The sequence below is a fragment of the Motacilla alba genome, chromosome 29, assembly GCF_015832195.1.
Source record: "Motacilla alba alba isolate MOTALB_02 chromosome 29, Motacilla_alba_V1.0_pri, whole genome shotgun sequence".
Taxonomy (NCBI): Eukaryota; Metazoa; Chordata; class Aves; order Passeriformes; family Motacillidae; genus Motacilla; species Motacilla alba.
The window spans coordinates 1,128,511-1,155,597 of NC_052044.1; the positions used below are offsets into that span (position 1 = coordinate 1,128,511).

At 62.4% G+C, this 27,087-nt stretch overlaps 3 protein-coding genes and 2 non-coding genes across 6 annotated transcripts in view; all 5 read left to right on the plus strand.

The window, feature by feature from the left end:
- Positions 1 to 2,490: 2,490 nt before the first annotated feature.
- PTGES3 (prostaglandin E synthase 3) lies at positions 2,491 to 11,031 on the plus strand. 2 transcript variants are annotated; one of them, XM_038164362.1, is made up of 8 exons: positions 2,491 to 2,742; positions 8,053 to 8,166; positions 8,250 to 8,319; positions 8,773 to 8,871; positions 9,073 to 9,162; positions 9,348 to 9,410; positions 9,710 to 9,734; positions 10,157 to 10,527. In XM_038164362.1, coding segments are annotated over exons 1-8 (483 nt in total). In that variant the 5' UTR covers positions 2,491 to 2,740; the 3' UTR covers positions 10,177 to 10,527. The 2 variants fall into 2 exon arrangements, with proteins under 2 accessions (XP_038020290.1, XP_038020289.1); XM_038164361.1 differs by lacking the exon at positions 2,491 to 2,742 and having other exon boundaries at positions 8,015 to 8,166; positions 10,157 to 11,031.
- Positions 11,032 to 12,096: 1,065 nt separating this feature from the next.
- ATP5F1B (ATP synthase F1 subunit beta) lies at positions 12,097 to 15,433 on the plus strand. Its single transcript, XM_038164357.1, has 10 exons — positions 12,097 to 12,276; positions 12,794 to 12,976; positions 13,265 to 13,439; positions 13,592 to 13,713; positions 13,955 to 14,139; positions 14,224 to 14,382; positions 14,465 to 14,587; positions 14,671 to 14,883; positions 14,971 to 15,172; positions 15,252 to 15,433. The coding sequence occupies exons 1-10, from the start codon at positions 12,135 to 12,137 to the stop codon at positions 15,347 to 15,349; spliced, it is 1,602 nt and encodes a 533-aa protein (XP_038020285.1). The 5' UTR covers positions 12,097 to 12,134; the 3' UTR covers positions 15,350 to 15,433.
- On the plus strand, positions 13,002 to 13,075 carry LOC119712803. The gene has a single exon (XR_005259871.1). It is a non-coding gene; the product is annotated as a small nucleolar RNA SNORD59 (small nucleolar RNA).
- LOC119712802 lies at positions 13,803 to 13,877 on the plus strand. Its single transcript, XR_005259870.1, has one exon. It is a non-coding gene; the product is annotated as a small nucleolar RNA SNORD59 (small nucleolar RNA).
- A 143-nt stretch (positions 15,434 to 15,576) lies between the features above and the next one.
- Positions 15,577 to 27,087, plus strand: part of LOC119712665 — a 19,704-nt gene continuing 8,193 nt past the window's right edge. Inside the window, exons 1-20 of the mRNA XM_038164179.1 lie at positions 15,577 to 16,205; positions 19,812 to 19,949; positions 20,580 to 21,161; positions 21,482 to 21,667; positions 22,106 to 22,291; positions 22,456 to 22,680; positions 22,766 to 22,826; positions 23,410 to 23,518; positions 23,671 to 23,772; positions 23,856 to 24,066; positions 24,157 to 24,218; positions 24,296 to 24,361; positions 24,459 to 24,650; positions 24,738 to 24,992; positions 25,788 to 26,002; positions 26,109 to 26,183; positions 26,307 to 26,469; positions 26,561 to 26,620; positions 26,700 to 26,835; positions 26,925 to 27,082. Coding sequence (XP_038020107.1) covers positions 16,040 to 16,205; positions 19,812 to 19,949; positions 20,580 to 21,161; positions 21,482 to 21,667; positions 22,106 to 22,291; positions 22,456 to 22,680; positions 22,766 to 22,826; positions 23,410 to 23,518; positions 23,671 to 23,772; positions 23,856 to 24,066; positions 24,157 to 24,218; positions 24,296 to 24,361; positions 24,459 to 24,650; positions 24,738 to 24,992; positions 25,788 to 26,002; positions 26,109 to 26,183; positions 26,307 to 26,469; positions 26,561 to 26,620; positions 26,700 to 26,835; positions 26,925 to 27,082 — 3,348 coding nt within the window. The 5' untranslated portion in view covers positions 15,577 to 16,039. The remainder of the gene's footprint in view (positions 16,206 to 19,811; positions 19,950 to 20,579; positions 21,162 to 21,481; positions 21,668 to 22,105; positions 22,292 to 22,455; positions 22,681 to 22,765; positions 22,827 to 23,409; positions 23,519 to 23,670; positions 23,773 to 23,855; positions 24,067 to 24,156; positions 24,219 to 24,295; positions 24,362 to 24,458; positions 24,651 to 24,737; positions 24,993 to 25,787; positions 26,003 to 26,108; positions 26,184 to 26,306; positions 26,470 to 26,560; positions 26,621 to 26,699; positions 26,836 to 26,924; positions 27,083 to 27,087) is intronic.

Below are 27,087 nucleotides of genomic sequence, written 5' to 3' on the forward strand. Positions count from 1 at the left end.
CACAGGGCAGGACAGAGGATGGACAGACACAGGGCAGGACAGACACAGGGCAGGAGAGAGGGCAGGACAGAGGATAGGACAGACACAGGGCAGGACAGAGGGCAGGACAGAGGGCAGGACAGAGGATAGGACAGACACAGGGCAGGACAGACACAGGGCAGGAGAGAGGGCAGGACAGAGGATAGGACAGACACAGGGCAGGACAGAGGGCAGGACAGAGGATAGGACAGAGGATAGGACACGCACAGGGCAGGACAAAGGGGAGGACACAGGGCAGGAGACAGGGTAGGACATGGGCCAGGAGACGGGGCAGGACACACAGGGCAGGACACAGAGGGTAGGACACAGAGGGCAGGACACAGAGGGCAGGACACGGGGCAGGACACGGGACACACACAGGACAGGACACACATAAGAGGGGACACGGGACACAACCAGAGCACGACATAGGGGAGAACACAGGGTGAGACACACGTGCCAACTTTGGCTGCTTTGACAGTACCCATGGAGCTCTACAAACTGAGACCAGGAACTTTGGGCGGTGAGTTTGTTTCCCTGTGCAGAAGCCTGCACAATACCTGGGTGGCCCTTTGGCCGGCAGGGCCCGGCTGCCTCCTGGATTTCGCCGAAAATGAAGATGCCGCCCAGGGACAAGCTGCCACCTGTGCCAACTCGGGCTGCTTTGAGAGTGCCAATGGAGCTCTGCAAACTGACACCAGGAACGTGGGCTGGTGAGTTTTGTTTTCCGGGGCAGGAGCCTTTGTCTGTACCAGGTAGGTCCTCGGCCCTTAGGGGCCGGCTACCTGCTGGATTTCCGCGAATCTGAAGATGCCGCCCAGGCACAAGCTGCCACCTGTGCCAACTCGGGCTGCTTTGAGAGTACCCATGGAGCTCTGCAAACTGACACCAGGAATGTGGGGTGGCGAGTTTTGTTTTCCGGGGCAGAAGCCTTTGTCAGTACCAGGTAGGCCCGGGGCCCATAGGGGCCAGCTGGCAGCTGGATTTCCGTGAATCTGAAGATGCTGCCCAGGGACAAGCTGCCACCTGTGCCATGTCGGGCTGCTTTGAGAGTACCCATGGAGCTCTGCAAACTGACACCAGGAACGTGGGCTGGTGAGTTTGTTTCCCTGTGCAGAAGCCTGCACAATACCTGGGTGGCCCTTTGGCCGGCGGGGCCCAGCTGCCTCCTGGATTTCGCCGAAAATGAAGATGCCGCCCAGGGACAAGCTGCCACCTGTGCCAACTCGGGCTGCTTTGAGAGTGCCCATGGAGCTCTGCAAACTGAGACCAGGAACGTGGGCTGGTGAGTTTTGTTTTCCGGGGCAGAAGCCTTTGTCAGTACCAGGTAGGCCCTCGGCCCTTAGGGGCCGGCTGGCCGCTGGATTTCTGCGAATCTGAAGATGCCACCCAGGGTCAAGCTGCCACCTGTGCCAACTCGGGCTGCTTTGAGAGTGCCAATGGAGCTCTGCAAACTGACACCAGGAACGTGGGGTGGTGACTTTTGTTATCTTGGAAATAGCTCACAGATTTGCAGGGGGCCCCTTGTTCCTCCGGGGCTTGGTGCCTGCTTGAATTCCGCATTCATCAAGATGCCTTCCACACCTCCATGATATGAGATCGAGGTTGGAATCTGCTCCCAGGAAGACTAGGACGAGAACCAACAGAGCTGTGCCCTGATTTTTGAGCGGATTTTGCTAGTTTTTGTGCAAAATTTTTGTTGTAGCCAGACGGGGATTGGCCTCTTCCCCCAGGGAATAACGGGACAGGTGGAAATGGCCCCAAGTTGTGCCAGGAGAGGTTCACCATGGACCTGAGGAGCAATTTCCTCCTGGGAAAGCTGGTCAGGCTTTGGATTTGCCGGGAGAGAAGTAGGCTCAGAAGGTAATTTTCACGTCACAACTCGCTTACTGGAGAACGGTGTCGGGATCTGCTCCCAGGGAACGCCAGGGTGAGAGGAAACAGCCCCAGATTCCTCCAGGAGAGCGTCAGGATGGACATGCGGAGGAATAAAAGTTGGTCAGGCTTTGGAATTGCCTGGAGAAAAAGAGGCTTAGGAGGGGATTTTCACCCCACAACTCCCTGATGGGAGAGCAGGGTCGGGATCTGCTCACAGGGAACACCAGGACAAGAAGGAACATCCCCAAATTCCTCCAGGAGAGGTTCAGGATGGACATGAGGAGGATTTTCCTCCCGGAAAAGGTGGTCAGGCTTTGGAACTTCCTGGAGAAAAAGAGGCTCAGAGGTGTATTTTCACCCCTCAACTCCCTGACGGGAGAGCGGATGCGGCCGGGGTCGGGCTGTGCTCCCGGGACACACCGGGACAAGGAGAGTTGGCGGGGGGGGGTCCCGGGTGTCCCTTCCCCTCACGGTCCCCGGTGCCGTACTGCGCGTGCGCGCCGAGAAGCTGCTGGAAGGGCCGCGGGCGGGGGGGGGGGGCGCGCGCGCCGCGCACGCGCGGTCGGCGGCGGCGGGAGGAGGGCGGCGCGGGGCGGGCGGGCGCGCGCGCGCGCGCGGGGATTTTGCTGCGTCACCACGGGCCGAGCGCGCGCGGGGCATTGTGGGAGCGAGGCCGCGCCGAGCCCCGAGCCCGCCCGGAGCCACCGGAGCCGCCACCGGAACCCTCCGGAGCCCTCCCGGCACCGCCACACCGCCGCCGCGCCCGCCGGCACGACCCGCGACACCGCCCGGAGCCCCGAGCCGCACCCCGCAGGAGCGCCCGCCGGAGCCGTCGCTATCCGCCATGTGAGGCCCGGGGATGGGAGCGGCGCGGGCAGGCCCCGCCAGGCCCCGCCGCGCCCGCGGGAGCCGCCCCGGCGCCGCCGAGCGCGGGCTCCCGCCGCGTGCTGACCTTGGGCGGCCCCGCCGCCGCGCCGGTGGGTTTTGCCCCGGTTATGGGTGCGCTGGGCCCCGGTTACCGGGTGAGGGCGGAGCTCCCCGGTCCGGCCGCCGGCCCCGGTTGCTGGCGAGGCCCCGGTGTACCGGGGTGCGGGCGGGATCTCCTGTTGGTGGGAGATAGTGTGGAATGAATGGGGAGGTGGGGGGTGTTCGGGGGTGTTACGCGTTTCTCGCCGGGTCGGTGGCCACCGGCAGCCGCCGAAAAACTCCCGGTAAGTAAGGCGGGGAACAATCCAGAGCGTGCAGGCGAACGAATTTGTTTGTAAACTTCGGGTTTTCCCCGGAAAATCCATCTCTGCGTTTTGCTCTGTCCCTGAAAGCGTCCAAGGCCAGGCTGGACAGGGCTTGGAACAGCCCGGTCTGGTGGAAGGGGATGGGCTTTAAGGTCTTTTCCAGCCCAAACCGTTCCAGAATTCCGTGAAAAACCGAGGAATAACGAAAAGGCCCCTCAGGAGGGGGTGGAGGTGCACGGAAAGCCCCGGGGCAGGTGAGCCGCTGGGTCGTCTCCACGTGCATCCCGAGCGGCATCCCGCGCTCCCTAATTAACCTCGAATTCTCCAAGGAATTCATTTGGGGGCCACCCAAAACCGGCTGCTGGCAGAGCTCTGGTGGATGTGAGTGTTCCCTCAAGAAGAGCCAGAGTTTTCTGTGTCCGGGGTGACGCTCAGGAGGAAAAACTGGCTGGGAAAGAAGAGCTGCACTGCCCATTCCCACATCTCCAGTGGTAGAACAAGGGCTTCCAACCACCAGAGAGCAGGGTTAGGTGGGAAACTGGGGGAAAACTTCCTCCCTCTGAGGGTGGTGAGGCACTGGGATGGATTTTCCAGAGGATGCCCCATCCCTGGAGGTGTCCTGGGAGAGTTGGGGGTGTCCCTGCACATGGCAGGGGGGCTGAATGAGCATTAAGGTCCCTTCCAACCCAAACCATTCCATGGTTCTGTGACCTCCATGTGCCTGGCTGGAAGGACTAGAAGCAGTAGCACCTCCTGAGGTTTTATTTTGTCAAGAATTTGGGATGAGGACAGGGTTATCCAGTGGGTTTTCGTCCCTTGTCCCCAGCCAGGCTTTTACTTTTCTGCTGAAACCCTGCACAGTGGAGGTGCTTCATCTTAACATGAGTGAAAGTGAGAGAACTGTGATCAAATTTGAGTTATTTTGTGTAATTTCTGTAGATTTCATCATCCTGAAACTGCTGCATCTGCATAGAATGGTCTAAAATCTAAAATGAGGCTTTTTTAATTAAAAAAGGACACTTTTCCAAGGTGTAAAAATTAAAGGAAAAGTCATTTTACAAAACAGGTTTTATTGCTGTCTGGGAGGGAAAAATCTTGTTGAGGGCCTGATTTTTGCAGTGTCCTCGAGCTGTAGGAGCTGTCAGGAGACAAAGATGAGATTCCACAGGCACAGGATGCTGACAGAGAACATGAGAACAGGTTTGGGAATTTTCTCAGTGCCACAGATGAGGGGATTTGCAATTCCACTGGTGCCAGAGACCAGGATATATCCAGGGATATCCAGCAGAGCCCCCCTGGATCAGGCTCTGTGGTGAAGCTGAGCCTCCACATTCCCCTTCAGTGCTGCTGGGAAGCTTCTAGAACCTGTCCCACAGTGCTGGAATAACGATTGCCATCAGAATGTGGGGACAGAGGAGCTGCAGGGGTGGCTGTGGCTGCTCAGGAAGTCCCCAAAGCACAGATGGGTGGGACAGAGGAAATCCTCACTGGAATGAAGCACTGGGAACACCCAGGACAGAGTTTTAAATTCCCTTTTAAACGTTTAAATTCTTCTCTTTCCCAAATCCCATGGGGAGGTGCTGGATAACCAAAACCCCCTCAGCAGGAGGCTGAGCTCCCTCGGGGTTTGGGTGAGCAGGATGGAACTCTGACAGGTGATGGGGCAGTGCCTGGGAGAGGAGATTTTCCACGGCAGCACTGGGAGCACGTGCACGGCTCCCCACGGGCTGCTGCCGCGTGTGGTTGTCTCCTGGGAATCTCCGTGTGGGCAGGAGACAAAAAGGAGCTGTGGCTTCCTCCTCATCCCAGCTCTCCAGCAGGTCCTGCCTTACTGGTTGGAACTGGTGAGTCCTGACTGAAGCTCACAGGGAGGTTTTCCCTCCTCCCTTTGGGAGGATGAGATTGGAAAAGCAGATAAAAGGAGGAGAGGCAGCTCCAGCACGTTCCGAGCGCTCTCGGGGTGAATTCCCAGGAAAGCAGGGCAGGTTTAGGTTCAGAAACCTGGAATTATGAAAATTAGGTTCCAGAAACCTGGAACCAGAATTATGGCTAAATAAAACTCACCAGGGATCTTGCTGCTGTCCAGCTTGGAGGTGTGTGTGTGTAGCCTTGAGCTGAGTGAGGTTTCTGGGAGAGCTGGGTTCTGTTGGTGCCTCAAATCCCTGATCCTGCTGAGGTCACAGGTCTTGGGGTGAATTCCCAGGAAAGCAGGACAGGTTTAGGCTCAGAAATGTGAATTATGGCCTTGTGAAACTCACCTGGGATCTTGCTGCTGTCCAGCTCGGACGTGTGAGCTGAGTGGGGTTTGTGGGACCCCCGTGAGTTTTGTTGGTGCCTCAAATCCCTGATCCTGGTGGAGCTGCTGAGGTCACGGGTTCCGAGCACTCTCAGGGTGAATTCCCAGGAAAGCAGGGCAGGTTTAGGTTCAAAAACATGAATTATGGCCCAGTCGGACTTACCTAGGATCCTTCTGCTCTGTAGCTCAAATGTGTGAGCCAAGTGGGATTTCTGGGAGCCCCGTGAGTTCTGTTGGTGCCTCAAATCCCTGATCCCAGCAGAGCTGCTGAGGTCACGGCCAGGAACCTCCCTGGGAAGGCTGGAGATGTCTCCATTGACATTGAGAGCTGGGAAGTGTTAACAGCACCCAGCCCCTGCGTCACCCGGGCAGGGACACTGAGATTTCTGTTAATAACAGAGCTGCAGCCATGTCCCAAGTGCCCCACGCTGGGGGTTTTGTCTCCCAGCACAGAGGGAGCAGAGCAGGGCATTTCTCATCCTCCTTTCCTCCTGAGAGTCTTTCATTCCCCGTTAAAAGAGGAAAATCTGTGTCCAAGAAGGGTTTAAAAATACCACAGTAAGAAAATTGCTGCTCTGCTGCTGCACTTTACCTGAATAAGGTGATAATTAACATTCCCTGAAATGCTGCTACGAGGGAAAGCAGCAGGTTTTCACCCCTGGAACAGCTGAAACTCAAGGCTGAATTCAGAATCCACTTGTTTTTATGCTTTTGGAAATTAAATCCGTGGACATTGCTCTCTGCCCAGGTGCTGTGGCACCTACAAGAGGTGTTTGGGCTGCCCAAGGCATTGTTTCCATTCTGCAGCTTTTCCCTGAGCTGGCACCAGCGTGCCCAGCACCCGTGGCACTGGGGGAGCTCAGAGGTGGCTGGTTTGGGCTTCATCTGGAGCTGGGCTGTGCCACGGTTGGGTTCATCCCTAGGAAATGTGGATGGGAGCACCTTTGGGTGAGCCCCTTTGCTAAACTTCCAGATCAAGGTTTTGACTCACCTGATAATCAATTAATTGTTGGCATTGATCTGTGGCACATTTAGCAAAGATCACCTAATAAATTGTCTGAAAAGTTAGTTTTTGGTCAGATATTGGCTAAGAGAGCAGCACAAAGGGCCTCACCTTGCTGAGGTGGCTGTCACAAGCCACGTCCCCTGGTTTAGATCCTTGTCCAGCTCAGAACCTTCCACCTCATCCCACTGCAAGTCCATCAGCCTGGAACAATTCCTCCCTGTGAGGCTGGAGGAGCACAGGAATGGCAGATAAAGGGGGAGATAAGGTTCAAGAAGAGATTAAGGTGGAATATTGGGATGAAATTCCTCCCTGTGAGGCTGGAGGAGCACAGGAATGGCAGATAAAGGGGAAGATAAGGTTCAAGAAGAGATTAAGATGGAATATTGGGATGAAATTCCTCCCTGTGAGGCTGGTGAGGCTCTGGGATAGCAGATAAAGGGGAAGATAAGGTTCAAGAAGAGATTAAGATGGAATATTGGGATGAAATTCCTCCCTGTGAGGCTGGAGGAGCACAGGAATGGCAGATAAAGGGGAAGATAAGGTTCAAGAAGAGATTAAGATGGAATATTGGGATGAAATTCCTCCCTGTGAGGCTGGAGGAGCACAGGAATGGCAGATAAAGGGGGAGATAAGGTTCAAGAAGAGATTAAGGTGGAATATTGGGATGAAATTCCTCCCTCTGAGGCCCTGGAATGGATTCCCCATCCCTGGAAACGTCCAAGGCCAGGTTGGACAACCTGGGCTGGTGAACCATGGCAGGGGGTGGCACTGGCTGAACTTTAGGGTCCCTCCCAAGCATTCCACGATTCCCTGGGAAGACAGAGGAGTGTGAGGAACACCCCTGGGCTCTGTGCCCGTGCAGCAGCCCTGCTGGGAGGCCGCTGGTTCTGGAATGCAGCCGTTCCCTGGGCTGGGCCTCGGTTGCCAGGGGAGGACTGGAAGGGGGAGGAGGTGTCTGAGCCCAGCCAGGTCATTTTCCCTGCTCCACGGAGCACGGAGCAGTGCAGGTGAGTTCTCTGCAAACACAGGAGTTGCTCTGGAGTTCTGTGGAGTTCCCAGCTGCCCTGGACACGCTGTTGATTTTTGAGGTGGTTGTGCAAAGGCAGAAGAGTTCCAAAGTGCTTGGGAGTCCCAGTAGGAGTGCTTGGGAGGTTGTAAAGAGCCTGGAGCAGTGATTCTCCAGCCTGTGCTGGCTTAATTGGGTCTTAATCATAGCAAATCCATTTTTATAGTATCAATACCCTCAAAAAAATAATGCTTTTTTAAAATTTTGCTTTAGGTTTTAACTCTTTGCGTGACAAAAACCACTCTGAAGTCTGCCTGTGCAGCTGTTGGAGGTGGTGGAGCTGCTGCCACAGTCTGTAGTAGCTCATCTTGAAGTTTATCAAAATTTTGGTCTGCTGAAACGTTTATTTCAGTCTCATATTTCAGGGGCTCCTCCCAGGAGCTTTCTGGGGGCGTCACACTCCGAATACCTCCTTTCTTTTTATTCCAGCTCTCTTTTCAACTTAAAACACCTTTAAAAAATAACAATAAGCTCAAAATTCGGGTTTTAAGTGCAGAAAGAAGGGTTTTTGTTGGATTTCTTGATGAAAATCAATGTGTCCCTGCTGTGCCCACAGGCAGCCTGCCTCTGCAAAGTGGTACGACCGGAGGGACTACGTCTTTATTGAGTTCTGTGTTGAAGACAGCAAAGACGTAAATGTAAATTTTGAAAAGTCCAAACTCACGTTCAGGTGAGTACTTCAGGCACAAGAAGAAGCACATTTGTTCCGTGAGATGTTTTTGGGCTAAATACTGATTTATTTTTCTCTTGCAGTTGTCTTGGAGGAAGCGATAACTTTAAACATTTAAATGAAATCGATCTCTTCAATAATATCGATCCAAATGTGAGTATCCTCCTGATTCTTCCTGAGTTCTTGATGCTGGTGAGGGGCTGGCACAGCTTGTCCAGAGAAATTGCAGATATTCCATCCCTGGAAGTGTTCAAGGCCATGTTGGAGCAGCCTGGGCTGGTGGAAGGTGTCCCTGCCCATGGCATGGGTTTGGAACTTGGGTTTTAATGTCCTTTCAAACCCAAACCATCCCTTGGTTCTAAAAAATACCACCCGTTCTTTAGGCTGCTCCCAAGATTTTAATCCTTAAAAATAGGAATATGGACGATTTTCTAAGGAAAATTATTCCTTAGAACATAAAAGCTCCAAGTCAGATCCAGGAAAGCTTCTCCAGGGGGTGTTCTCCAGGACAAGGAATAAGGGGAGAGGTGAAGATAAAGGAAGGATGTCAGCAGTTCCTGGTGAAGGTCATCCTGATGGTACTGATGGATATTTGGTCTTTTTCAGGAATCAAAGCATAAAAGAACAGACAGATCCATCTTGTGTTGTTTACGAAAAGGAGAGTCTGGTCAGGCATGGCCAAGGTTAACAAAAGAGAGGGCAAAGGTGGGTCTGGGCATCTGCTGCCTCCCCTGGCTTTTAATTTAGTGAATATTTGGGTCATGTTCAAATTGTGGAGCGGTTTTGGGTCACTTTCCTGCTCCTGATCCCACGGCAGCTCTCGTTAACCTGCCTGTTCTAACTGACAGCCACTTCCTTGTCCTTAAATAATTCCTTGTCCTTAAATAACTCCTGGTGTTGCCGCAGCTCAACTGGCTCAGCGTGGACTTCAACAACTGGAAAGACTGGGAAGATGATTCAGATGAAGACATGTCCAATTTTGATCGCTTTTCTGAGGTAGGGAATGAAAAATTCCTGGAGTTTCAGGAATTTCCAGGCAATGAATCCAAGCTTTTTGTGCACCATCCCTTTGTAATTCCTGCATGGGGGCCACTGATCCGTTAAAGCAAGGGGGGGCTGTTGGTTTAGGATTGTTTTGGGTTGGATTCACCCCAAAACGTGGCTGTTGTGTCTCTGAGCAGATGATGAACAACATGGGAGGAGACGACGACGTAGACTTGCCAGAAGTAGATGGGGCAGATGACGTGAGTATGTGGGTGTAGTGAACAGCTGCACTCACCCCTCAGCACTAAAAAAGGCTTGAATAGCCCCTAACTTTGCTTGTACAGGTGATGTCACCCTCTCAGCAGTGCTGAGGGTGCTGGGGACACCAGTTTGGTGGCTGTGTCTCTCTGGGGGTCACTGTGGGTCTGCAGTGAGGCCAAACTGAGCTCACCGAGTTCCTCAAAATCCAGATTTGGGAGCAGCAGCTCTTTGCTGGTGGTGGGGAGGGTGGTAGAGGAGCTGTCTGCTCCACTTAAAGGTTGTTTGTTCTCCTTTGCAGGACTCACCAGACAGTGATGATGAAAGTAAGTTGGTGTCTTTGTTGTTTTCCCCTCACACACCTGCTGAATGCTCCGAGCCAGCAGATGTTCGTCCTGTCCTCCAGCTAAAGCCAGCCCTGGCAGACAAAACTAATCTGGGAAAGCCTCTCCACACAAGCCCCAAATACCAGTTTGACCTTCCCAGGCAGCTGCAGTCCCAGGGAGGCTTTGGCTTTAGGAGCAGCACGTGCTCGGGTGGCTCTGGCACGGCTTTCCCTTGGGAAGAGCCAGGGGGAGGGCAGAGGCCCCAAAGTGCCCCGTGACCTCCTTGGTTGGAGGCCAGGTCGTCTTGCTCGTGTCCCTTGTGACATAATAGTGCCCTGGGAGCTTTTAAAAACCAACCAAGCCAAAATATAAAACCCACAAAGCAACCCTAAAACCACTAATTCTCTCTTTTTCTCCTCTAGAAATGCCGGATCTGGAGTAAGGCAAAGCGTCGTCTTCAGGGTTTTGGGGAAAGAAGTTCATCACAACATTTCATAATTGAGATAAGAATTCCTGAGTTGATAGCCCTAAAGGGAGATCCTGCATCCTTTAACCCATTTTCAGTCCATTCTAAATGGCTTCACTGATGGTAGGTGTGTCCCATGGCACGGGGCGGTCTTAAAGCCACGAGAGGCAATAACAGTTATGCATGAACCGTTTTCCAGACTTCCAAAAAAAGAGGAAAAAAAAAACCCAAACCAACCCGATTGAGGTGTAGGCAATCTGTTGCAATAAAGTTCACAGAGCCTCCTTGCCTCGTAGCAGATGTAATTACAGTGGGAGAACCCTGAATTAACACTGAGTGTGGTTTAAACGAGGTTTTTTTTTTTCCCTCCCTCCTCTCTCTCCACTGCCTCAAATTAATTGTCCATTTATACTGGGAACAAAAAACTGTTCAAAACAAATTCAGCAGGCGAGGCACATCCCTCCGTGATGTCTTCAGGTCTGTTCCCACTAAAAATCCAAAAATTCATCTTGAAGGAAAAAAAAAAAAAAAGGAAAACTTCCAAATTCTCCTCGTTTTTGGTGGCCGGAGCCTGCCCCTGGTCCTGTGTGACCCCCAAACCTTTCCACCTCCTCGCCCGGGCTGCGAGTGGCTGTACATTGTTGCTTGTCAATCTGTACATTTTAGACCAAATCGTATTTGCACTGTGGGTTTGGCAGCAAGTGACAGACCGAGGGGCGCGCGGGCGCCTGCCAACCAGGCTGAAAAACCTCAATTTATGTTCAGAGCAGCTGGGATTTTTTTAATGTCTGCATTCTTTCTAATAAACTGTTGAAGACTCCCTGGCTCTCCCTTCGGCCTGGGCCTTGTGCATTCCTCAGCGCCGCGGGGCAAAGCGGGGTCAGTGGGGTGGGGTCTCCTTCTTTGGGGGGTTCAGTGCAGTGGGATCCCCTTTTGTGGGGATCAGTGGGGTGGGATCCCCTTCTATGGGGGGGTCAATAGGGTGGGATCTCCTTTTTTTGGGGGGTTCAATAGGGTGGGATCTCCTTCTATGGGGCGGTCAGTGGGGTGGGATCCCCTTCTTTGGGGAGGCACTGGGGAGTGGGATCCTCTTCTTTGGGGTTCAGTGGGATGGGATCCCCTTTAGGGGGGTTGGTGAGGTGGGATCTCCTGTGGGGGGTTCAGTGGGGCGGGATCCCCTTCTTTGTGGGGTTCAGTGGGATGGGATCCTCTTCTTTGGTGGGGTGGGATCCCGTTCTATTTGGGTTCAATAGGGTGGGATCCCCTTCTTTGGGGGGGCATTTTGGGTGCAATCCCCTCCCAGTGGCAACAAGCGTGCTCAGGTTCCCCTCATGTCGGGAGTCAGGACGGTGGGATCCCATCCCTTGGGGGCCAGGAGAGAAGTGCTGCCGTGGTCCCCAGATCCCCGGGCGCGGTTTGGGCCTTGGGGAGAAGACAGGAGCCGGTGCCCCGGGGGCACTGCAGTGACACCTGGGCCGTGAGGCGCACACGGTGTCCGGGCGGGGCGGTGCTGTGACCCTCGGCCGTGCGGGCCCGGTGAGGGGTGGCCGCTCGGGGCGGTGCCGTGGCGCGGGCTGGAGCAGGGCCGGTCACGGGCCCGGTGCGGCCTCGGCCGCGGTCACGGCGCCCGCCCAAGGACAAGCGCGGGACACGTGCGCCGCCACTTCCGCCGACCTTCGCCCGGGACACGCCCCTTCCCACCACGCCGCCCTATCAGGCCGCAGCGCGTTTTGACGGACGGATTTGCCACCAAATCGTGACGAGGCGCAGAGCGGGCGCCGCATCGGTGTGACCAATAGGAGCGCGAATCCGCGCGGCGCCTCTCCGCGGAGCAGCCAATGGGCGCGCGGTGCGGCGGTGACGCGCGGCTCGGCGGCCCCGCCCCGCGGGGGCCGTGAGGGGCGGGCGGGACGCGGGGCTCAGTCGGCGCCGCCATGTTGGGGCTCGCGGGTCGTTCCGCCGCCGCCGCCGCCGCCGCGGCCCGGCCGCTGCTGCCCCGCGGGGCCGCCCCGAGCCGGGACCTCCTCCCGCTGCTCCTCGGCCGCGGGGCCGCCCCGGCTGTCGCCGTCGGGGCGCGTGAGTGCCGGGCGGGCCGGGGTCACCTTGGGGCCTGCGCGGGTGGGGGACGCGGGGTGCCGGTGCTCAGGGCCCCGGTACCGGGGTGGGGTGTGCCGTGCTCAGCGGGCAGGGCGAGCGGATGGGCTGCGGCAGAGGAGCAGCGGCCGCGGGGGTGGGCGTGGGGGGCTGCAGGGATCGCGGGAGTACCGGGGGAGGGGGTCCAGGGGGTCCTGGCAGCGCTGAGGGAAGGGAGCTCGGGGGGTCCTGGCAGCGCTGAGGGGGTGCAGGGGCTGCGGGGGTACCCAAAGCGGGGTACAGTGAGGAGGGCCCTGGAGGGGGTCATTGGTGCATAGAACGGGGTGTGGGCATCCAGAGTGCGCTGAGGAAGGGGGTTCAGGGGGTCCTAGGTGCACCCAGGGAGGTTCAGGGGTCTCGGGCACCCCCCAAGGTTTGCAGGGCAGCCCCATCTCCGCACCCCCACGGAGCCCGGAGCTGCCCTGCCCCGGCCGACCTTGACTCGTCCCTCTCCCCCCAGGACGGGACTATGCCGCCCAGGCAGCCCCTGCCGCCAAGGCCGGCTCCTCCACCGGCCGCATCGTGGCCGTCATCGGGGCCGTGGTGGATGTGCAGTTCGACGAGGGGCTGCCCCCCATCCTGAACGCCCTTGAGGTGCAGGGCAGGGAGACGCGGCTGGTGTTGGAGGTGGCTCAGCACCTGGGTGAGCAGCTGGGACGGGGAGGGGTCCTCCTGTGATGATGTTGCCAATGACTTTCGTTCTCCTGAGCTTGCTGAAGCCACGGATTTCAATCTGAGGAGGAAAATGGCTGCCCGAGGGCTGCGGCTGCACGGCTCAGTTTTCCTCAGGGCTATTTAATTCCTGCTGCTCCTCTGTGTCCTTCTCCCAGCAAAATGTCCCCTTGGCAGGGCCTGGGGAAGCCACCAGCAGCTGTCCCCAGGGTCAGCCTGAGGACGCAGTGGTGACTGTGCTGTCCTTGGGCCTCGGCAGGGGAGAACACCGTGCGCACCATTGCCATGGATGGCACGGAAGGGCTGGTGAGGGGACAGAAGGTGCTGGACTCTGGTGCTCCCATCCGCATCCCCGTGGGCCCCGAGACCCTGGGCAGGATCATGAATGTCATTGGGGAACCCATCGACGAGAGGGGCCCCATCACGACCAAACAGTGAGTGTTGAGGGGCTGGAGGGCACCCCAGGTGTGAGCAGGGAGGTGACTCTGGCTCTTCTGGGTCACAGCAGGGATTGTCCCCTGCCAGCCCCCAAGCTGGGGGGCTCAGAGCAGCTGCCCACCCCCTTCCTCTTCTCTTCCCACTCCAGGTTTGCTGCTATCCACGCCGAGGCCCCTGAGTTCGTGGAGATGAGTGTGGAGCAGGAGATCCTGGTGACAGGGATCAAGGTCGTGGATCTGCTGGCTCCCTATGCCAAGGGTGGCAAGATCGGTACGTGACCCCCAGAGCAGGGGTGGGTCTGGGAAATGGGCACCTGATGATCCCTCTGGGATTTCCAGCAATTTCTCTGGAGAGCTTTTCCTTCACTGATGATCCACCCCATGACTTTCGTTCTCCTGAGCTTGCTGAAGCAACGCTTTTTGTATCTGAGGAGGAAAGAGCTGGAGGGAGACCCCGGGGGCAGCCAGGCTGGTTTGGGGCTCAGCAGGACCCTTGTTTCCCCCTCTCCCAGGTCTGTTTGGAGGTGCTGGTGTCGGCAAGACTGTGCTGATCATGGAGCTGATCAACAACGTGGCCAAGGCCCACGGTGGTTACTCGGTGTTCGCCGGCGTGGGCGAGAGAACCCGCGAGGGCAACGACTTGTACCACGAGATGATCGAGTCTGGGGTCATCAACCTCAAAGATGCCACTTCCAAGGTGTGCAGACACCCTGAGGGAGTCCCCTGACGTAGTGCCAGGTGTGGCAGTGACACCATGCTGACCCCAGCGTCCCACCCGCAGGTCGCCCTGGTCTACGGGCAGATGAACGAGCCCCCGGGCGCCCGTGCCAGGGTGGCCCTGACGGGGCTGACGGTGGCCGAGTACTTCAGGGACCAGGAGGGTCAGGACGTGCTGCTCTTCATCGACAACATCTTCCGCTTCACCCAGGCTGGCTCCGAGGTCTGTGCTGGCACGGGGCAGTGCACCCGTCCCCCACCTGCCCAGCCCCTCGTGCTCTGTCCCTCACTCTGTCCCCTCACAGGTGTCAGCCCTGCTGGGCAGAATCCCCTCGGCTGTGGGCTACCAGCCCACGCTGGCCACTGACATGGGCACCATGCAGGAGCGCATCACCACCACACGCAAGGGCTCCATCACCTCCGTGCAGGTGAGGGCAGGACCAACCCCAGGGTCCCGGGGGGCTGTGTCACCTGCCTGGGACCAACTGTCCCCTCCCCTCCGTGTCCCCAGGCTATTTACGTGCCAGCCGACGACTTGACTGACCCTGCGCCTGCCACCACCTTTGCCCACTTGGACGCCACCACGGTGTTGTCCCGTGCCATCGCCGAGCTGGGCATCTACCCAGCCGTGGACCCCCTGGACTCCACCTCCCGCATCATGGACCCCAACATCGTGGGGCCCGAGCACTACGACGTGGCTCGGGGCGTGCAGAAGATCCTTCAGGTGAGGGGGCTGGGGCAGACCTTCCCCTTGGAGTGCTGGGGTGGGGGATCAGCTCTGGCCACTCACCCCCTGTGTCCCCCTCCCCAGGACTACAAGTCCCTGCAGGACATCATCGCCATCCTGGGCATGGACGAGTTGTCCGAGGAGGACAAACTGACGGTGGCCCGTGCCCGCAAGATCCAGCGCTTCCTGTCCCAGCCCTTCCAGGTGGCCGAGGTCTTCACCGGCCACATGGGCAAGCTGGTGCCACTCAAAGAGACCATCAAGGGCTTCAAGCAGATCCTGGCGGGTGAGGTGGCTCTCCGGGGGGGTCTGGGGGAGCCTGGCTGAGCCTCCCGCTCCCCCCTGACACGTTGTGTCCCCCCCAGGTGAATATGACCACCTGCCTGAGCAGGCTTTCTACATGGTGGGGCCCATCGAGGAGGCGGTGGCCAAGGCAGAGAAGCTGGCAGAGGAACACGCCTGAGCCCCCCGAGCACCCCCAACCCGGCTCCGCTGGGGCCGGACCCCCAGTATTTAACATTTCCAATAAAACATCGCTGAAAACGTTCGCAGGCTTTGTGTGCTGTGGCTCCTGCAGGATCCAAGTCCTGGGAGCCCCCCAGCCCTGGGGCTCCCCCAGGATCCCCTCCGTGGGGGAATTATGCTGGGTGCTGCTCCAGTGCAGGGACCCCCAGCCCTGGGGGTTCCCCTTTGTCCTATGGGGTCTCCAGGAGAGGGGGAACCCCCTCCTCCCTCCACTGCAGGGACAGCCCGGGGGGTGACAGATGCTGGCGCTGTGTCCGTCTGTCCGTCCCAGTCCCGCCCCCCCGCGCAGTTCCAGCTCCACCATTTCGCAGCACAAAGAGCCGCCCCGGCCCGGCCCGGCCCCGGCAGCTGCCACTTTGTCCTCGGGGTCCCGAGGGGCCGCTCCGGCCCGACCTCGCCTACTGCGGGGCTGGGGGACATCCCCCGAGGGTACCAGGACCCCCCCAACTCCCGACCCCCCCGCACTGCTCCGCCGGTGGCCCCCGGTGCCGGGCTCTGCTCACCCCCACGGAGGAGCGGGGGTTGTCCCCACGGGGGTGGCACCCGGTGGTCCCGCGGCGCGGCCCCGGTTGGGGGGGGTGTCCCCGGCCATCCCCCCTCACCCCACGGAGGGCGGCGGTCCCTTTAAATGGCGGCGCGGCCCCGGTGGCGGAGGGGGCGGCGGCGGTCGCTGACATCACGCGGGGCCGGGAGCACCTGCGCCCCGCCCGGCTCCACCACCGGCACCGGCACCGCAGCGCACCGGGCCGGGCGGGCACCGGGGCTGGTGCGGGCCGCCCCCGCCGCCCCCCCAGGTACGCAGCGCGCAGCACGGGACCCGCGGACGGGGATACCGGGACCCACCGGGACCCCATACGGGGCTGGGATAGCTGTAGAGGGACCCCGGGATCTGTACCGACACCCCCTAAGACCGGGCCAGCTGCACCGGGACCCCCGGCTCTGTACCGGGACCTCCCCAACCCCCCGGGAGCCTCCTTCAGGGGGGGAACCCCCGCACCGGGCTCCGCTGCCCCGCACCGGGAAGGGACACCCCCCCCCGCCCGCCTTCCATCGCGGCCGCACCGGGACAGCCCCCCCGCACCGGGACCCCCTTCTCCCCCCGCCGCCCCCGGAGCCGGTGTCGCCCCCGGGCCCTGCGCAGCGCGGCCCGGCCGGTGCCGCGTGACGTCACCGGGGATCCCGGGGGCCGGGGGGAGCTGGGGGGGACCGGTGTCCCCGCGGCCGAACCGGGGAGCACCGGTGCCCTGCGGGGTTCCGGTCCCGGCTGCGCCGCCGTTCTCGGGGGTCGAGCCGGGGCTGCGGGGAGCGAGGGGGGAGCGAACGAGAGAGTGCGGGGGGGGGAACGGGGCGGACGTTCCCGGGGGGTGCCGGTGCGGGGTGGGGGAGCCCCGGGAATAACCGGGGGTCCCGGAGCCGGGGGTGGGGGGGCGTCCCCGCGTGGGGATTCCCCCCGCCCTGACCCCGCCGGGGGCGGGGATCCCCCTCCCACGTGGGCGCGCGCCCGCCCCCGGTGACGCCACGGCGGCGCCGCTCCCGGTGACGCCACTGCGGCCGCCGTGACGTGCGGGGGGAGGAGGAGGAGGAGGAGGAGGGAAGGGGGGGTGGGGGGGGAAGGACGGGACGGGACGGGGGCGGTCCCGGGACCGCCCGGCGGCGCGAGGCGCTTCCTGCCGCGGCCGCGGGTTCGGCTCCGCGGCCCGGCCCGGTACCGGAGCGGATCGGAGCGGAGGGGGCCCCGGGCCGGCCCGGTGCGGCGGAGGGGCCGCGCCATGCCGAGCCGCCCCCCGCCCCGCGCCGCCTGAACCGGGCCCGCGCCGCCGCCTGCCAGGTGCGGGGTCGCGGCGGAGGAGAGGGGGGGGCGGGCGGTAACGGGCCGTTAACGGCCCGGCTGAAGGGAGCCAGGGGCTGGGAAGGTCGGTTGCGGCGGTTCGGGCCCGGTGGCGGCGGCGGCGGCACGCCGCTCCCCTTTCCTGACCTCGGTGAGACGCCGTCCTCTCTCCCCGCTTCCCCCTGCGCATCCCGGTTCCATGGCGTGACCCCCCCTCCTCCTCCCTTACCGGCTCCCGGTGACCCCCCCCCCCGCTCCCCTCCCTATGCAAGGGCCCAGACCTGCCGGTAGCCCCAGCCCCGTTGCCGGTGGCCGGTGCGGTTCCCCCGCAGCCCCGTCCCGGAGCTCGGGGGGTGCCCCCTCCCCTCCGGCACCGCCCGCCCGTGTCCCCCCTCCCACCGCACTCTCCGGGACCGGGACCCCCGTGCGGCGGCGGGGGCGCGGACACCGAGCCCCCCATCCCCGGAGACCCGGCGGGGGGTCTGCGAAAGGGGGGTGGGGGTGTCCTTGCCGCAGGGACCGGGGCGTCCCCGCCGGGTGCGGGGCTGGGGGGCACCGGTCCCGTGTCCCCCCGTGTGTCCGTCCCCGCAGGAAGTGGCCGGGAAATGGCAGCCGGTTGTTGCGTCTCGTTGTTTTTGAAACGTCCTTTTTAATCAGGTCGCGTCACGCTCCCGGGGCCTCCCGGTGCCACCGGGCCGGGAGGGCCGCAGAACCGGGGAGGCCGAGCTCTCTGCCCGGGGAACGGCAGCGGCTCCACGGCACCGACAGATCCCCCCCCAGCCTGGAGCTCTGTCCCCCCAAACTCAGCTCCGGGGACACTCCTGGCCCCAGTGTCCCCACGGGGATCCCAGGGCCCGGCAGCGCCGCTGCCACCGGGTTTGACACCGGGGCGAGCGGCGCTGCCACGTTGGCCGTGCCCGGTGTGACAGGAGCCGGGGCCAGCGCGGGCTCGGTGCCCACCTTGTCACCCACCGTCACCGAGGTGCCCGCAATGCCGCCATCCGAGGCTCCTGCCCCTCGCCCTCCTCACCTTGCCTGGCTCCGGTTTCTCTCAGTGGCCCAGTTTCAGCTCCACGCTCGCTGCCTCAGGGCGGGGGGAGCGGGGCCGCAGGAGCCCCGGTGCGGGTGGCAGGTGACAGGTGGCCTTGGGTGGCCACGGATGGCCGGTGTCCACAATGCACCTGGTGCTGGCTGAGCTCCCAGCGATGCCAAGGGCGGCTCTGGCCTCTGTTGGGCCTGGGGTGTCCCTGGAGCAAGGGTGACGTTCCCACTTTGCTTGTTTTTATTTTCTCCCGGCCCCTTCCCCAGGCTGGCACGTGCCCAAACCATCCCAGTCCATCCCAGTCTGCGACCTGCAGCCGCCACCTGCCCGGTGGTGCTGGCACATCCCGGCGGTGCTGGCACTCTGACCTCCAGAGCCGGCAGCGCCTTCCTGGCCGGCACATCACACACGGGGTGGGACCGGAAAGGCTTTTCCTTATCCAGCCCCGCTGCTGCTGCCGGTGTCCCCACGCCCGGGGGTTCCAGCTGGGCCGGGGCAGAGGCCGGTTCACGGCTCAGGGGAGGCGGCCGCGGGTCCGTCCCGGGCTGCCCGGGAGCCACGCGCGTGTGGCGGCCGCGTCACCGCCCATACGGGTTTCTCCGGTGGATGAATCACCGGTGGTGGCCCTGGCCAGGCTCGGTGGCCCCTGCGGCCCCTGCCAGGGCACCAGCTGAGGCGGGCGAGGGTGTGATGAAATCCGGGTTTCGACACGGGCTGTGCCACCAGCCGCTGCCGAAGCGCCGAGTGCGGCGGCCTTGGCCCTTCCGGAGAGGTCGGTGCCGCCTTGGCCAGTGGCAAGTGTGGCACAGCCAGGAGTTGCCAGTGGTGGCAGCTCTGGGGGGTGTCCCCTGTGGGTCCCCACCAGCACTGGGGCTCCCAGCTCATCTGCTGGGCTTGCAGGGCATCAGTTCCCCTGTGCCCTATCCCAGGATGGAGCCACCGGGATCGCTCCTCGTGGCCTCGGGTTTGAGGGAGCGTTTGGGGTTCCTGGGGGATGAAGGTCACATTTGGGGTTCCTGGGGGATGAAGGTCACCAGGCTTCAGGTCCTGCTTGCTCCCAACAGAGCCCAGCCTCAAACCCTGGAGCTGTGCCTGGAGAACGGGGTGTGGGGTCCCCTCCAGACTGGGGGGCATGGCAGGGACACTGTCTGTCACCACAGGGTCATTGCTGTGCCAGGAGCGTTGGGTTATGCTGGCTCCTCTTGGGGTCACAGAGCTGCTTTGGGGGGTCTGTATGGTCCATGGCTGGGAGCCCAGGAGCAGCCAGGGGATGGTGGCACACGGTGCTCACACCTTGGTGATGGCTGGCCCTGGGGACACCGGTGACAAGCTGTGCTCAAGCAGGTGCCAGCTCATCCAGCTGGGGTGGCTGGGCCTGGGCCAGAGCGCAGCACAGGTGGCATCTCAGTCCTGGGGGGCTTCACTGTCACTCCTCACCCTCAGAGGGACGGTCAGTGGTGGGTGGGTGAGCACACTGGCAGCCCCAGGCCACACCAGTGACTGACCCAGTGCATCTTCTCCCCCGCGCAGAAATGGAAACAAACAACCATTTTAACTTCACTGGCCTTTCCTCTGCACCCGCTGCCTCAGGACCGAAACCCACGCCTGCCTCAGGGGACTCCCCCTTTGCCCACAGCTCCCCGCTCGGCTTCCCCCAGCAAGGGAAAAGTAAGTGACCCCACGGGGACAGGGGTGGCTGTGGGGCCAGAGGGGACACAGGGATGGAGGGGCTGCAGGGACAGAGGGATGGGGTGGCCGTGGGGCCAGAAGGGACAAAGGGATGGAAGGGACACAGGGATGGGATGGCTGTGGGCCCAAAGGCATAGAGGAGCTGCAGGGACAGAGTGATGGGGTGGCCGTGGGGCCAGAGGGGACACAGGGATGGGGTGGCTGCAGGGACACAGGGATGGAGGGGCCGTGGCCGGCAGTAGCTCCAGCGCGTGGGGCCAGGGCCGGGGTCTGCACGTCCCTGCCGCCGCCTTGGCCTAGAAAAGCAGCCGCGCCGGCGGCACAGGGGCCGTGCGTGGATTTGGCCGGTCAGCTGACCCGGCACAGCCCTGCCAAGCACTCGGCTAATCCCCGGCGTCCTGCGGCGCCGGGCCCGGTGCCGGCACAGCCCGTGGCAGAGCCGGTTTGGCAAACGGGAACCGTGCAGCTCCCCCCCGTTCCCTCCCCGCTCAGGGAGGGGGGGACACGAGCGGGGCTTTGGCAGCTGCCCCGCCTGGTCATCGATCCATCCTCACACCCACTGGAGAGCCCCCGCGGCGCTGACCTCGCCGTCCCTCTGCTCCCTGGCAGGTCTGAACGGGGGCATGAATGTCAATGGCTTCTCTACTGTATCACACCCCGGTACTTCAGGGACCTTCTCGCCCGGCTCTGTGCCTGCCGGGGCCCAGCCCCTCCGCGCCTACGACTGCCTGTGGGACTACTCGCCCTACGCGCCCGCCGGTGGCCTCAAGGACGGGGGCCCGCCCGCCCTCGGACAGTTCCCCCTCAACGGCGTGGCCGGGGGGTCCCGGCCGGCGTCGCCGGGGCACGGCACCAACCTGCGGGCGGCCGGGCAGGAGTTCTGGGGCAACGGCACCGCCGGGCCCATGGGGCTGAGCTTCGACTCGCAGGAGCTCTACGACTCCTTCCACGAGCAGAGCTTCGAGTTGATGCAGAACGGGCCCGACGGCTTCTACGCGGCGGGGCAGTCCTCGCCCATACTGAGCCCGGACTCGCAGCCCTTCCCGCTGGCTCCCGACGAGCCGGAGCCCGGCCAGGGAGACGCTGACGGCGCAGCCAAAGAGATGCCCACCAGCACCACCAGCACCACCACCATCGCGGAGAACGGGGGTGGGCTGGTGGGCAGCCAGGAGCTGGAGGAGGCACAGCCAGGTAGGAGCCTGGGAGGGCTGGCAGAGCTCTGGGATGCAGCGCTGGGGCTCTGGCAGGCGGGTGCTGGATGCTGGTCGAGTTGGGCATGGCGTTCCTTGGGGAGTCCCAGCTGCTCTGCCTGCCTGCCCAGCGTCCTGGATGGGGTTTGGGCGGTCACAGCTTGGAGCAGGCGTTGGGATCTCATAAAACCAGGCCGGGTGTCACCACCCAGTGGTGCCATGGAGGGCTGGGTGTCCCAGCGTGGGGACCAGCAGTGGGGATCCCCCAGCTCTGTCACCATCACGTCTCAGGGTCTGTTTTCGGTCGATTGTTCCCTTCAGACCTGAAGATCTGCAGCTACAACGGGGCCGCAGCTGCTGGCACGGGGTCGCTGGGGCCGGAGGGGCCCGTCCTGGCCCCCAGGGCCAGTGGGTGCCTGGGGGATGCGTCGCCCATCGCCCCGCGGCTGGAGGACACCCACATCCTCAGCGAGGACCCCCTGGAGCCCTTCGAGTCCCTGGCCAGAGGTAGGGGGATGTCGGGGGTGCTGTAGGGGCAGGGCGTGGGGGGCACAGCCATTCCCTGCCCGGGAAGCGGTGCCAGCCCTTGTCGGTCCCCGTGGAGACGCGGCGGTGCCGGGGCGCTCCCCCGGGGCAGGGGCGGACCCGCGTCCCCGGCCTTTCCCTGCCTTCCTTCCCGTCCTTCCCAGCTCCGTGACGAGGCGGTTCCCCAGCGCCTGAACTTCCGCGCTGCTGAGCATCGCCACGGCCATTTTGGGCTCCTCCGCTTCCCAGAGGAGGAGGCGGAGCTGGGGGGGAGGAGAAGGGGGGGAACCCAAACCCCTTTTAACCCCTCTGCTGCCGGAGCCTTTTTGGCCACTCCACACACACATCCCCCCGCTATTCCCGGCGAGCGGAGATGTTGCTCCGTGTGCCCCCCGCCCTGGTGCTCACCCCCCTCCCCAGACCCCGGCACCGGCGACCTGTACGCGATGGACGACTCGCAGCTGGTGAGCGACAAGTCCTCCTTGGAGGAGCCCCCCGACCTGACCGCCAGCCCCCCACTCCACGCCGGCCCCTTCAGCCTGCTGCCCGCCAGCCCCTCGCCCGCCCCGCTGCTCCGTGACCCCGGCTCGCCGCCCGCCCTGCCCGGTACGTGCTGCCCGCGCACCGGGGCGGGGGGGGTCACCGGCGAGGCATGCACCGTGAGCCCCACGGGGGTCTCCGTGGCACCGGCGAGGCCCCCGGGCAGCGCAGGGAGGGGACGCGCAGCCCCGGTGACGTGTCCGGTGACGTCCCTGACCTTGGCTCCTCAGGCGACAACGGCGAGCTGAAGAGCGGCGACCACGCGGGGCTGCGGGACTCGGGGTCCCTGGAGCTCGACCCTCCGCTGGAGCCGGAGTCTCCGGCCCCGTCTGCAGAGGAGGAGGAGGAGGAAGAGGAGGAGGAGGAGGAGGCTGGCGACAGCTGCCCGGAGACTTCGGCCGCGCCAGGAGAGGGAGAGAGCGAGGAGCCCGCCCTGCTGAGTGCCTCGGGGGCAGGTGTGGCCGCCACCTCACCCCCCTCCCCACCCCGGGCTGACCCCCCGCCCGCCAGCCCATCGTCCCATCTGTCCCCTCCCCGCAGGTGATGTCCCTCGCCGGCGCATCGCCACGCAGGAGGAGGTGCGCTTCCCGCTGCAGCACGGGTACGTGGGATGTCCCCCGACCCTGTTCCCTTGCCCCTGTCCTGTTCCTGTCCCACTCCGGCCGTGCTGCTCCCGACCCTGTTCCCTTTTCACCCTCCTGTTCCCGTCCCCCTCCGGCTCTCTTGCCCCCGACCCTTTTCCCTTTCCCCCATCCTGTTTCCGTCCTCCTCTGGCCGTGCTGCCCCCGACCCCCGACTCTGTTCCCTGGCCCCTGTCCTGTTCCTGTCCTCCTCCGGCCGTCCAGCCCCACAGCTCTGGTCCCCTCCCACCGTCCCCTCCCCATCCTGCCTGGAAAAATACCTTCCCCTTCCCACCATCCTGCTCCTGAAACTGTCCCCATCGTGTCCCCATCCCCTTCCCATCCTGCCCCTGTCCCCACCCCCTTCCCATCCTGCTCCTCTGTCCATCCCCTTCCCATGCTGTCCCCATCCCCATCCCCTCCCCCTGCTCTGTCCCCGCCACTTGTCCCCTCCTCGTCTCGTCCCCGGTGCTGTCCCCTGGGGCGGTCTCAGCCCTGTCCCCTCCCCATCCCGCCCCCTCCCCATGCTGCCCCACGGCCCCGGGCTGACGCTGCCGTGCCCAGGTGGAGGCGAGAGGTTCGCATCAAGAAGGGGAACCATCGCTGGCAGGGCGAGACCTGGTACTACGGCCCCTGCGGCAAGAGGATGAAGCAATTCCCGGAGGTCATCAAGGTACCACCCCTGGGGACCCCCGAGGAGCTTGGGGGGCGCTTCTGGTCCACCACAGCCCCCCCAAAGCCCCGAATTGTGGCTGATGGAGGCTGTGGCGAACCCAGAGCGCTGAGCTTCCTCACAGCCTTCCTCCTCCTCCTCCCTGTGCCCAGTACCTGAGCAGGAACATGGTGCAGGATGTCCGGCGCGAGCACTTCAGCTTCAGCCCCCGCATGCCCGTGGGAGACTTCTACGAGGAGCGGGACACGCCAGAGGTGGGTCTGGGGGGCGGCTGAGCCCCCCTGTGCCCCCCAGCCCCGTGCTGTGCCCACGGGTGACGCCGGCTCGTGCCCCACAGGGCGCCCAGTGGGTGAAGCTGAGCCCCGAGGAGATCCCCGGGCGCATCCAGGCCATCACGGGCAAGCGCGGCCGGCCCCGCAACGCCGAGAAGGTCAAGCCCAAGGAGACCCCGGCCACCAAGCGGGGCCGGGGCCGCCCACCCAAGGTCAGGATGGTGGATTTGCTCAGCAAGACGGATGCACGGCTGCTGAAGAGGCTGGAAGCACAAGGTACCCCCCTTCCCAGCCCCGGTGGGAAGCCCCTCACAGCCTGGCCCTGGTGGGATCCCCAGTTCACGTCCACTCTGTGTCCCCCTCCAGAGGTGCTCAGCGAGGAGGACAAGTTGAAAATGAGCAAGATCAAGAAGAAAATGAGGCGGAAGGTGCGGGCATGGGGCTTGGGGGGGGGGGGGTTTCCTTGGTGCAGGGGGTCCCTGAGCGGGTCTTGTCCTCCCCTCAGGCCAAGAACAAGCAGAAGCAGGAGGCCAAAGCCCCCAGGGCCAAGGAGGCCAAGAAAAAATCCAAGGTGAGTCGGTGGGCACGAGTACGGGGCAGAGGGAGGAAATGAAAAATGGATTTTCCCCCTTACCTTTTTTACCCCACACATCCGGGCTCTGACTCAGGCCAAGGAGAAGAAGGGGAAGCCAGAGAAGGGCAAGGACAAGGCCAGGCCCAAGGAGAAGAAGGCCAAGGGCGCTCGGAAGGCGGACAAGGGGCTGCTGGCCCAGCGGCGCCTGGAGGAGCGGCAGCGGCAGCAGCTCATCCTGGAGGAGATGAAGAAGCCCACAGAGGACATGTGCCTGGGGGACCACCAGGTGGGCTGTGCTGGGGGGCTCAGAAAGTTCACCCCGGGGAGCCACCAGCTGGCCCTGACCCCTCCCTTTCTTCTCCCTGATCCACAGCCCCTTCCAGCTTTCTCCCGCATCCCGGGGCTGGTCCTGCCCAGCCGCGCCTTCTCCGACTGCCTGACGGTGGTGGAGTTCCTGCAGAGCTACGGGAAGGTGCTGGGGCTGGAGCCAGCCCGGGACGTGCCCACGCTGGGCGCGCTGCAGGAGGGGCTGCTGGGGGTGGCCCCCGGCGTGGGGCAGCTGCAGGACCTGCTGGTGAGGCTGCTGCAGGCGGCGCTCTGCGACCCTGGGCTGCCACCCTACTGCCAGGTGAGACCCCCTTTCCTGACAGGTGAGATCCTCGTGTTAGGTGAGACACCCCCTGTTAAGTGAGACCCCCTTCCCCACATGGTGAGACCCCCACGTTAGGTAAGATCTCCCCTGCCAGGTCAGACAGTTCCTTCCCTTCCCTTTCACCCCTTTCTTCCCTTCCCTTATTTCCCCCCCCCTTCCCTTATTTTTTTCCCTTCCCCTTTCCTTTCTCTCTCTTCTTTTCCCTTTCTTTTTCCCCTTTCCATTTTTCCCATCCCTTTTCTTCCCTCCTTTTTCTTCCCCCCACTTTCCTTTTCCCCTCTTTCCCTTTCTTCCCTTTTCTTTTTTCAATCATTTTTCCACCTTCGCCTTTCTTTTCCCTTTCTCTTTTTCTCCCCATTTTTCCTTTCCTTTCACCCCTTTGTTCTTTCTTTTCCTTCCCTTTTCTTCCCTCCATGTGGTTTTTTTTTACTTTCACTTTCACTTTCCTTGCCTCCCCTTTCCTTTCCCTCTCTTTCTCCCCTTTTCACCACCTTCTCCCCTTTTTCCCCTCCCCTGACTGGGGCTGTCAGTGCCTGCAAAACTCAGGACAAAGAATCCTAAATTTGGGGTGTACTGCTCTCCCTGTTCTTCTTACCTGTGGCCAGCTCCCTCCTCACCCCCAGCATCTTTTGGGGTGTCCCCCCATCCATCCTTGTGACAGGACCACCCAGAACCACCTCTGGGCAGGAACAAAAGTGGGCAGGAACTCCTGACAAACCCCCGTGGGGGCAAGCAGGGGACTCCCCAAACCTTTCCCTCTGTTCCACCCAGTCCCTGAAGATCCTGGGGGAGAAAGTGTCGGAGATCAGCCTGAACCGGGACACGGTGTCCGAGGTGCTGCGCTGCTTCCTGACGGCGCACGGGGCGGGCGCCGAGCTGTGCGAGGGGCTGCGCACCAAACCCTTCCAGGCGCTGCCCCCGGAGCGCAAAGCCTCCATCCTGGTCTTCCTCATCAACGAGCTCAACAGCAGCGCCCTCATCGTCAGGTGGGGCTGGCTGGTGGGGCACGAAGGTGCTCTGATTGGGGGTGCTGGAGTGGATCCTGCGAGTGGATCCTGCTCGCTGCAGCCATCCCCATCCCCTGTTCTGCAGTGAGATCGACAAGACCCTGGAGAGCATGTCCAACTACAGGAAGAGCAAGTGGATCATCGAGGGCCGGCTGCGCAGGTTGGTGGGGAAGGGGCTTCGCTTGCAGCTTCAGCACCTTCCCCTCCGGGTGATCAGGTGGCTCAGGGGGCGTGGGGTGGGCAGGGGGACAGGTAGCCAACACCTCCAGCTGTGTCCCGGCAGGCTGAAGGTCGCCCTGGCTAAGAAGACGGGCCGTCCCGAGTCGGAGATCACGGGGCTGGAGGACGGCCGGCGCCGGCGCAGCTCCCGCCTGACCGAGGACGTGGGGCTGGAGATGGAGGAGGAGGAGGAGACCCGGGGCAGGAGATCCCGCCGGGAGGAGGAGGTGGGGTGCTCCGGGCTCTGCTGGGGCAGGGGCCAGAAGTGTGGGTGCCACCTCGGGGGTCTCTTCCCTGACCGACCCATCCCTTCCCCAGGTTGACACGTCTGCATCCAGCGTCCCGGAGCTGGAGCGGCAGATCGAGAAGCTGGCCAAGGTGAGCGGGTGCTGGAGGGCTGGAGTTCGGCCCTGCTGGGGGGCTGCAGCCCCCTCACCGCCCCCCACTCTCCCCACAGAGGCAGATGTTCTTCCGCAAGAAGCTGCTCCATTCCTCCCAGACCCTGCGTGCGGCCTCCCTGGGCCAGGACCGGTTCCGGCGGCGCTACTGGGTCCTGCCCCACCTGGGCGGCATCTTCGTGGAGGGCGCCGAGGGTGAGCGGGGAAGGGGCTTTTCAGGGGGGTTGTCACAGCCGGGAGAGGAGCCCACATCTCACCTGCTCCTCCTCCTGCTGTCCCAGCAGCTGAGCCGGTGGCCCAGGAGCCCCCGGAGGAGAAGGTGTCCCCGCTCGCGTCCCCGGTGAAGGAGGAGCCGGCCGCCGTGCCCGTTGCCAGCCGGACGAGCTGCCCGGGCTCGGCCTCGCGTGCCCGCGGGCGGCCCCGAAAAAGCAAAGAGGAGCTGGCCCA

What these genes read in the sequence shown, in the direction of transcription:
- ATP5F1B (XM_038164357.1), top strand. Translation starts at nt 12,135, where the DNA reads ATGTTGGGGCTCGCGGGTCGTTCCGCCGCCGCCGCCGCCGCCGCGGCC. An exon ending in TGCCAAGGGTGGCAAGATCG is followed by an intron (nt 13,714 to 13,954) that starts GTACGTGACCCC and finishes CCCCTCTCCCAG; the next exon opens with GTCTGTTTGGAGGTGCTGGT. An exon ending in GCTCCATCACCTCCGTGCAG is followed by an intron (nt 14,588 to 14,670) that starts GTGAGGGCAGGA and finishes CCGTGTCCCCAG; the next exon opens with GCTATTTACGTGCCAGCCGA.
- PTGES3 (XM_038164361.1), top strand. Translation starts at nt 8,030, where the DNA reads ATGTGTCCCTGCTGTGCCCACAGGCAGCCTGCCTCTGCAAAGTGGTAC. An exon ending in AAGTCCAAACTCACGTTCAG is followed by an intron (nt 8,167 to 8,249) that starts GTGAGTACTTCA and finishes TTTCTCTTGCAG; the next exon opens with TTGTCTTGGAGGAAGCGATA. An exon ending in ACCAGACAGTGATGATGAAA is followed by an intron (nt 9,735 to 10,156) that starts GTAAGTTGGTGT and finishes TTTCTCCTCTAG; the next exon opens with AAATGCCGGATCTGGAGTAA.